Source organism: Lolium rigidum, chromosome 6 (genome assembly GCF_022539505.1).
Source record: "Lolium rigidum isolate FL_2022 chromosome 6, APGP_CSIRO_Lrig_0.1, whole genome shotgun sequence".
Lineage (NCBI taxonomy): Eukaryota > Viridiplantae > Streptophyta > Magnoliopsida > Poales > Poaceae > Lolium > Lolium rigidum.
The window spans coordinates 325503716-325513797 of NC_061513.1; the positions used below are offsets into that span (position 1 = coordinate 325503716).

The 10082-nt window shown below is 43.9% G+C and overlaps 1 protein-coding gene across 1 annotated transcript; it reads left to right on the forward strand.

Moving 5' to 3' along the window:
• The first annotated feature begins 6338 nt into the window (after positions 1-6338).
• Positions 6339-8177, forward strand: LOC124664732. Its single transcript, XM_047202180.1, has 4 exons — positions 6339-6709; positions 7433-7494; positions 7833-7893; positions 7990-8177. Exons 1-4 carry the CDS (start codon positions 6339-6341, stop codon positions 8015-8017), a joined length of 522 nt encoding a protein of 173 aa, XP_047058136.1. The 3' UTR covers positions 8018-8177.
• Positions 8178-10082: the final 1905 nt, after the last annotated feature.

Genomic DNA, 10082 nt, shown 5'->3' on the forward strand with positions numbered 1-10082 from the left:
GAGGACAGGTCGCCGTCGCCACCGGCCATAAGTTATTTGACTCCCATAGTGTGTTGCCATTATTTATCCTTGTTGTCTGATTCTTACCGCCAGCGCTGTAGCTACTGGCTTGTAGATGTGTAGGATGAGATTGCAAGAGTTAATTTCCTAGGCTGTAGAGACGTGGATTATCCATTCCTTTTCCTGTACTACATCAAATTCTAGAGCAGTGGACTTGAGGCACCAAATAATTCTTAAATTCGTTAGTTGCCTCTTGGCCTAAACCTACAAATCTCACTTTCCGTCCGTACGGACGGAAATACTATGCATAGTGTAAAGTTAATTAGAGAAACATAGGGCTATAAATAAAAGTGACCCTGCTATGAGATCATTGTATTAAAATGAAACAAACAGCCTGGCATAAAAACACTTAGCAACAAAGGATGCATTGTTCACAATGTATTTCATGTGTCACAACTCCGGAAATGCTTAAAGACCCCAGATGAACCAGTATCACATGATGAGCTCGAGTTACAACCAGACTTGACATACATCGAGAAGCCAGCCAAGATTCTCGAGGAGAGCTGGAAACAACTCCGAAATAAAGCTATCAAGTATTGCAAAATACAATGGAAGCATCACCCCGAGAGGGAAGCCACCTGGGAAAAAGAGGAAGACCTGAGGAAAACATACCCCGAACTCTTCAGGTATTACAACCACAACTTCGGGACGAAGTTTTTTTTAAGGGGGAAAGACTGTAATGTCCCATGTTTAGAGACGATCGAGGGGTAGGTTTTAGAAAGGGATGTGCATTGCATGGTAAATTCTGGGGAAATTTCGCGCTTTTTAGCAAAAACTGCATCGAAGGGGAACAAGTTTCTCTCTCGACACCTTACAGGGTTAGGGTTTCGAGAGTGCGACAAACTTGCATCTCACTTAACTAGCTTAGGGTTTTGAGAAGAGAGGGGAGAGTTTGCATCAAACTTAAGTTGCATGATTGAATTCTAAATTAAGTGGCATGGTTGAATTCAAACCAAAGTTGAATTTGAAATTCAAATTCAAAAATTAAATAATTACCCTAAATATTTGAATGGTGAGGAAATTCATTAAGTAAATAATACATAACACACATTATGAATAAATTTAAACAATAAGACAAGCTCATTAGAGAAAACCTTGAGCTTTATTGATTAACACACAAGATACATTGTCTTTACAATATTCATAATGGAAATAAATGAATTTTACAACATATTACAAGAATTGGAGAAATTGAAAAATAAAAGAAAATAAAAAGAAAAGTACAAGGATGGATCCTATCCTAAATACTACAAGATCATCTTCACTTGATCTTGGATTTGATGACCTCCATATTCATTTGATCATCATCTTGATTCCCTGCACATAATCACAACAAAAAGAAGTTATGCCAAGTGGCATAGCCACTTGGCAGGTTAGAAATATAATGGAAACAGAGAAGATATGCTCACAGCTCTGCCGAGCTGATCCTCTCCAAGTCAAGTTCAAAGGATCAGGTGCACACACACACACACAGGCAGCTCACACTGCATGTGTGCATGCTCAACACCAAGCCACTGAGTGTGCATGTAGCACAACACACACACACATCGGCAGTGAGTCACAAAGTGTGCCAGACCAAGCTGTCGACCAGGGAGAGCAAGGGAGCACCAAATATAAGCTTTTCAGAAGCAAACCCTAAGCCATATCCATCGACAGGCTTCACTGGGTAAGTCACCAAGAACACAAGAACACAAGAACACAAGAACAGCCACTGCTGTTCAATCTGCCTAACTCACCACAAAGACTCGAATCAAGCACCACAAGATTGCCAGGAGGAGCAGGGCAAGCACAAGCTCAACACTAAAGAAATCCTCTACACCAACAAACAATCTAGGAGCTGGAGTGAGGTATAAACCAAATCAACCTGAGCAAAACCATGTTTTGCTCATAAATAAGCATACAATGCATCACAGGAGCACAGAAGGGTTGAATACCCTGTTTGTGTCATCATCTGGCTACAAAGCCAGTTGGTGCAAGCAAATATGGGTAAGACCACTAGGTAATCATCCTATGGGAACATCAGTTATGCAAATCAGTGCATAACTAAAGGAATCCAGCCAAGAATGAATTCATAGTTAGCCTAACCCACACACTAAGCACCTACAGCTAGCTAGGCCATCAGACTATAGACAAATCTTTGTCTATATAATTTCTCAACATCAAAAGCCACTCGGAAGTCCAAGTATTGGATCAAGCCGGTGAGCAGGTTGTTCAAATCCAGACAAGCAATTACCAACTAGAGCAAGCCACAGAAGAAGGGAGCTACCCTTGACAGCATCACAGTGCTGCCAGGGCTACCTCAACCTACAGCCAGCACAAGAACCCACACATCATTATCCATTTGGATTCAGTAGAGGGCTAGGGTACACAACTGAGTGTTGGCATCCATCTAGCCCTGTCACAATTAATTGGATGATCACAACTGCAAAGCAGCTCACATCACTTATCCACTTCAGTATAATTCAGGAAAATACAGATAAGTGAACTAAACAAACAAATCAAAGCACCAGGGCTTTGCAGTGATCCAATGGATCACTGCAAGCAACAGCAGTTGCTTAAGCCAACAACAGTACACACCAGGTTAAGCCTGTATGAAGCACAAACAGCACTGGTGAACACCAGTGAGTCACAGAGAGGAGCACACACTTGCTCACAAGCAAGTAATGATCAATTGATCATCAAAGCATCACTTACTTTTGCTACAGATCACTATAGCCAAGCATAGTATCATCACAAGGCCCGAGATAATTAAATTAACCATATAATTGAACAATTGCATCACAGTATAAGTGAATAGAGCTTTATAATTGTATCCGAAGCACTCCATCAAGTGATGGAGTTGTTAATGCAACGAGTTAGGCTCAATTGAGCATGTCCAGGAATTAGAGCACATATAATAGCAAATGCGGAGCACCGGCACTTGCCAAAGGCAAGGATCATCACAGAATGATCAAGCCAAGGGCAATCCATGGCATATACAGGAAAGGAATATTATACAGAGAATCAGCAGGAGTCACTAAAATTACACAGAGCACCACAGCATGCTCATAAGCAATAGTTCATGAGTTGCAACAGTAAGCAATTGAGCAAGAACAGCACAGCACAGCAAGCTAGAACCATGGCAGATGCACAGCAGCAGCACAGTCACACAGCATAGCAGCAGGCGCACAAGCTAGCAAGCCGCAGCAGCGCATCGGCACGGCCAACATCTCCACATGGGGAATGAGGCCAGTGGTCGAGCCAGACGCAAGGGAGAAGAGAACAGGAGAGGAGGATGAACTAGCAGTAGAGAAGGAAGAAGGAAAAGGATGGCGGCGCAAATACCTGGAGCGGAGCACTACGGCATCACCATGGCGGTACGGCGGCACAGCCTGGCCACGGCAGCGCCAAGCCATGGCCAAGCCAGGCGGTCGCCGAAGCACGGAGGCTCCAGCGCAGGCACGGCGAGGCACACGGCCTCGGCACCAGGAGCGTCGGCGGCGACGAACTCGCCGCAGCACACCACGGCAGGCGAGCAGAGGCGATGGGGACGCGTCGAGGAAGCGGCGAAACACAGATCGGCGCGGTGGACCTGAAGCGCCGTCGAACGGCGGATCAGATGCGCCGCATCTCGCCGGCGGCGATGGCCGGAGTCGGCCGGAACAATTCGGCAAAGGGGCCGGCGCGCGCGTCGCCAGAGCGAGTAGGGGATTAGGGTTCGAGAGTGAGGGAGGACGACGAAGCGACTGGGTCGGTTGGACCGAGCCCACTGGGCTGGTCCAACCTAACCAGCTCGGCCGCCTGACAGGTGGGCCCGAGGGGTATTTTGGACATTTCCAAAACACCCATTTAAATGAGAATTTCCAAGAATTTTATAAAATAAGATACAACTCTAAAAAAATAAGTAAAAATATGAAAATTAATAAGCATAAAATTCTCTATCTAAATAAAATATCAAAGAGAATTTTTGAAGACAACTAAGAATAAGTCTTCATTTGATGATTTAAATAATCATTTAAATCACACATATAATTTTCAATAATAAAAATAAGTCCATTAATGTATTTGGACTTTAAAAACACCTTGACAACATTTCAAGGTTGTATTTTACTTTAAATCAAGTATCCCCAAATTATTCTTAGTATTAACCTCTTACATGAAATAATAACGACATCGGAAGGGGGAACAAACCCTAAAAATGGAATCATGCAAAATTGCTTCTTTAACCATTGCCCTTATCGGACAATGATGCTATTTTTCAGAACCAGAGGACAAGGGTCAGTCCACACCATCCAACTGCAAAACTTTGCAGTGTTCAGGCAAGTTCATCACTTGCTCATGTCATTTGAGTATTTCTATCAAATTACTTGCAAAGTATTATGGTTATCACTATTGCATAAAAACCAAAACCACTACATTCATAACTATGAATATGACTATGTGGTGGGCAATGGAACCATGGATTGTGTTGATATGGTGGAGGTTCCATTGCAAGGGTTAATATCCATCTAGGATTAAACAACAAATGTCGCCGATGATTCTTGTGCCGTAATACCCGTGTTAACCATAAGATCTGGAGTGGGACGGAGTAGTCAAAAGTGTTTCCACCTCTCGTACATCAACGGATGCGCTTACCGTAGACACTTGACCCAGGTTGGGCAAGAGGTGGGGTGGGGATCCCATTCTAATTCCCCACGGTAAGTGGTCTATGATGGGTTGCAGCTACCGGCGAAGGAGTTTGGTTAACGAGTCCCAAACTGTTGTCGTGGTCGGGGTCCATCCTTAATTGGTATAAGAGGACCGACGAGGACCCAGTGGTCGGGGTATGCAACAAAGGGTGGGTGTGCGAGGTAGCGGAGGAACATGATTGGCTAGACCTTATACCGGGCCTCACACCGAAGGAAGTGTGGACGGGAAAGCTGCCCGGTTGGCACCAAGGTTAAGATCTCTTATGGGTAAAGCAACACACCTCTGCAGAGTGTAAAGAACCGTGACTCGTCACTCCTCGTTCCGGGATAAGGAACTGTGAACGCGGCCGGAAAGGAGCTCCATGAAGTTCTAGTAAACCGGTGAAGGCTGACGGGCATAGCACTTTGAAATAAAAGCAATCTCTTGAAGAAATGTTTACCAAAACTTGCATTGGTATTAGACTTTCTGGTCTAATATTGTAGCTAGTGCATTAAACACCTCTTATCTATAATGAACTTGTTGAGTACGCTCGTACTCATACCACTCTTAAATCCCATGCTTAGATTGTCTGAATCGTCTGGAGGAGGACTACGACAACAATGAAGGAGCCGAGATCATCGGCTATGAGGAACCAGACCTCTCAGGAGGTATTGAGGGCGTAGACTACCTCATCGTCTACGGAACCGGGGAGGCTTCCGGAGGAGATCAAGCCTGAGCATCCACTACAAGAAATGTGTTAACTAGTGACCTTCGTATAGTGACCGTGGGTGAATTGGTCATGTATCTACGACCATTTCGCAGCAAATAGTCGTAAGCCATTTGGGAGGGTCGAAACCCTAAATCGTTTGGACCATTTCAGTTAGAAAGGTCATACTTTTTTTTGGACGGAATGGTCATAAGATAGTTGGTACAGTTTAGGACCTTAATTGTAGCCGATTAAGACCAATTTAAATGGTTGTTACCGCTAATTTGTAATTGGTTGAAATTACGGACATCCAACTCATTATTTTCATCTATATCTCATGACCACGTGTCAATTTCTGCCTACGTGTTGGAATACACGCATATAGATATGATCAATATACTCTTTTGAGTAAATAAACAATAAATTTGAAAAAAATAAAAAATAAATAATTTTTTAATAACTTCATGGCTTCACAACTAACATTGTTTGAATAATGCAAACTAAAAATAGTTATTCTCGGAAATTCAAACCCGAGACCTCTTCGAACACCACAGAGATACCTACCACCATCCACTCATGTAACATGCGGTCGGCCTGAAAACCGGGTCCCAGTGGCAGTCACACCCGATGGGTAAGATCCAAAGTGCAAATTCGTGTGAAAAACAAGCCCGCGGGATCCAAAACCAAAATCGTAAGCGCCACCCGCGCCCAGGCTCTCGCCCTATCCGCGCGCCCAGGCGAAACGAAATTTTCGCTAGATGCACCCACTCTCCCCCACTGCCACGGGCCCTCCCTTTTCTCAACTCAAAGCGCTAACCCTAGAGGCCTAGAGACGTTCATCTCCCTCTCACCGCCGCCGCTCGCAGTCTCCTCTTCAGATCCCATCGAGCCACCGCATCCCACCATTGATACAACCAAGGATCTCATGCCATCTCCCCACTTCGCGTCGGTCGGATCCGTGCCGTCGTCGTTTACGGAACGCTCTGGCGAGCTCCCTGTCCGGGTGCCCATCCACAGCTCCGCGCAAGGCCGACCCACCCCTCTATCTCCGGTGAGGCGTTCAACGAGGGAGTCGACGGTGGTCCCTACTCAAGCTGGAAGCCACGGCGGAGTAGGAGGCCGATGTACGCAAGGTGCTGGTGGTGAGGAAGCCCGACTTCGGGCTTCCCCACCGCCTTCCCACCGCCTTCCCGACCTGCACGCAAGGTACCTGCCGACGCCGGGAGGGGGCAGGTCGAAGGGCTGCAAGGTCGTCTTGCGGTCGTCCAAGACCATTTCCAGTTCCCCGTCGCTGAGGTGAACTCATATCCTATGCTCTCATTTCGTTCTCCCTGCGAACTCTCTCACATTCATATTGCGGACCTGCCAGACATCCACACCACGCTGCTCCCAAGAAGGCTGGGATGTGAAGGGCGACATTGGATCTGCATACGAGGACTTCTAGAACCTTCCAGACCAATTAATCATGCCCGTCTTACTGAAGATTTGAGGCCCTGGCCGCTTTACTAGTATGGTTGCTCTAGGCTGTCAAATTAGTTCTTGCCGAAAGTTTTTGAATGGTGTATCGATGATGAGTCTGCTAGAAATATAATACGTACATGCAAATCCGGTTCCTGTTATTATCTCATATTATTGCCAACTTATGCCTAGCAGCTACCGATTGGTCTATTTGGAAGCTAGTAGTACCACGATTCTTCTGTTCATAGCACTCTTGTTCTGAGATTTGATAATACTGTTAACTCTAAATTTTTATGTATATACTGATGCATGTATGCAGTTGAACAAATACTAAACGGACTGGCGATTATGTTTTTAGATACTTTAAGTAAATAGTAAACTGGCTCTAAACGAGAGATTTTGCTTATGTTCTGATACTTAGTTTCTCATTGTATTTTAATATGACTTCGTTAGTACATCAAAATTTCCCTTATAAGCTTCCGGGACGAAGGCATACTTATGTTCCACTCTTTTTCTGTGTTTTTTTTGCCTGTGGTTCTCATGGATCCCATACTGTTCCAGGACATATTTTCACGCTTCCGGGGACAAGCACGAGGCCAGCGAGTGCGAGCCATCAAGGTCAGGTACGTAACATCCTTGGACGTGAATGCCTTCTCTGCTAGCTGTCATTTTAGTTTAATCTATGCTACCATGTGTTACGTCAAAGATATTTGCACAATTAAAAATATGTCTAGTTTTGGTTAAATAAAGTGTTTATGGTGCTTCAAATATATGCCCTATTCAGGTACAGTCATATGGCTGTAGCTTTCTGTTACCTTGCTGATGTTTATATCATGATCACTTGTAGCTAGTGTATGTTGGTTGCTGCATACTTTGATAGGTTATCCAAATTTGCATATGCTCTTTCATTTCTTGGTCACTGGCACACATATTATACATTCTTTCTTTGTTTCCATCAAAGGTGTTTGGCGTCGCTTCTCCAACATCATGTACAAGATGGCCGACATCGACATGGACAAGAGGTAACGAACCCTCACTTGTCTCAATACCTTAGTAGACTAGTCAGATATTTTCTTAAAGAGGTTCTGAGGGCGCATCTTGTTTTGTGCAAATGCAAGGCCAGAGAGCTCTCAGCGGAGGAGATAAAGGGAGTGATGATGATGTTGCAGAACCCACGACAGTTCAAGGTGCCGGACTGGTTCCTCAACAGGAAAAAAGATTATATTGGCAGCAGGTTGTCCCAGGTCGTCTCCAACCAGCTTGACACGAAGCTCAGGGATGGCCACGAGAGGCTCAAGAAGATCTGGTATAAACTTGTCCCTAGTATTGTGACGATTACAGCTTTTTTATTGTGTATCTTAGGATGTGCTTCATGCTACTCAATTTTGTCCTCATTTTACCTCATGTTTTCACTCGAAGGTAAGCAGTCTAAAAATCTAGGCATTGCGTTTTCATCTTGTCTAGGTTTGTGGTTCCTGATCTGTGTTATTTTGTGTCGCTAGCACTCAGACGAAGAGCATGTAAAGCTTTGGCAAGGGAATGCACAAGATGTGCATCCGCTGCTTAGTTCAACTTGCCTCCACCACACCTCTCAGGCCATTCTCTCGTGCCCTCTCTTGGATTCTCTCTCAGATCCATGCCAATACAAAATACCAGAAGCTGCCTTGATTTACTCATTCCTTCACTTCATAAACCATACCTTTCCTCCAACGTTTCTACCATGTCCTGGCCTATTGAAACTAGTATCCCACTACATAATCTGATACCTTGTTGTCTTGTAAAGGCTGGGTAATGAAATTTTGTATTGTCTGAATTGTACACTAACTGATAAACTGTTGTAAAGTCATGGTTCAAATTCTGTTATCTGAATATTATGTGTTGAACATGGTTTGTCCTGCTTTTAAATTGCGTGTTCTGAACCATCTGAAACTAATAATGCTAGTTTGTACTAAGGTTTTGTGTTTGATTTAGAAGCCAGGTAATGAAAACTGTGTATCCTCTAAAAAAGTAATGTATGTTCCGTGTTCTAAAGCCTGTGTGATTGATAGTACAGTTAATTAAACTGTTGGTTTTCCTACCATGATTTGGCACTGACCTAATACTTACTGTTTGTGTTTATTTCAGAGATGGTTGTTTTCCTTGGTTTCAGAAGAAAAAAACCGCACAAGTTCCAGTGCACACTAAGATGTAGATCAGCTGCGCCTGTCTAGACACAATAAGTTGAGACACAAGTGCATCGTGAGGTAACAGAATAACCAAGTCCCCTCCAGTCGGTCCATCAACATATTGCAATTATCTGGTTGCTTTATCACCTTAGGATGTAACGTTATTGCTGGTACTTAATTATCTGGTGATAATTTTTTTTTTACCCAGCCGGTGGTGCGCATGGAACAACACCGTTAGGTCCTCCTGGCAATACAACGACTGGTGCAACAGGTGGCCTTGGAGCGATGGGTTCAGCAGATTTTGCAAGAAATGCATCTTTTTTTGTTGCTGATTATGTGTTAAATCTGATGAAGTTGTAAAGTAATGAATGCTCCTTGCACACATGTTGTTGTTTAACAGTAAAAAAAAAGTGTTTCTATGTACATCCTGGTGTTGTGTATATTTGATCGAATCAGGAATTGCATCATATTTGACAGCAATATTTATTGGCTGCTGTTGAAACATGAAAAATTAAAATTTGTGGAGCAAAAACGATCAGAAGCAAACCTGAACCAGATAATTTTCGGGCTTGAAAATGCTATAGCAAAATTGTATTAAACGGACTGAAATGTTGGGCTTGGCCCACGTAGCTGACCAGAATTGGTGAAGAAAACTATGATAAATGGGCTAGCTGATCACAATAGAAAACCATGATAAATGGCCAGATTTTTTGGGCTTGGCCCATGTAGACGCTATAATTGGACTGGGCTGATTTGGATCCACGACCATTTGGTTTGGTCACATATCTGCCACGTAGGATTTGACACGTTGGATCTGATGTGGATAGGCAGGCTAGCCTGTGACAAAAATTTTGGTCGTAGAATCTACGACCATCAGTTTTGGTCGTAGTCCTCTACGACCATTTAAATAAAAAGGTCGTTGTGCGCCGTCAGTGACGCTCAACTGGCGACTAATATTTATTGGTCACGGTGTGGTCATAGATGACACACAATGACCTTCCAGTGACCAATATGGAGGGTCGCAAGTCACCATATTTTTTGTAGTG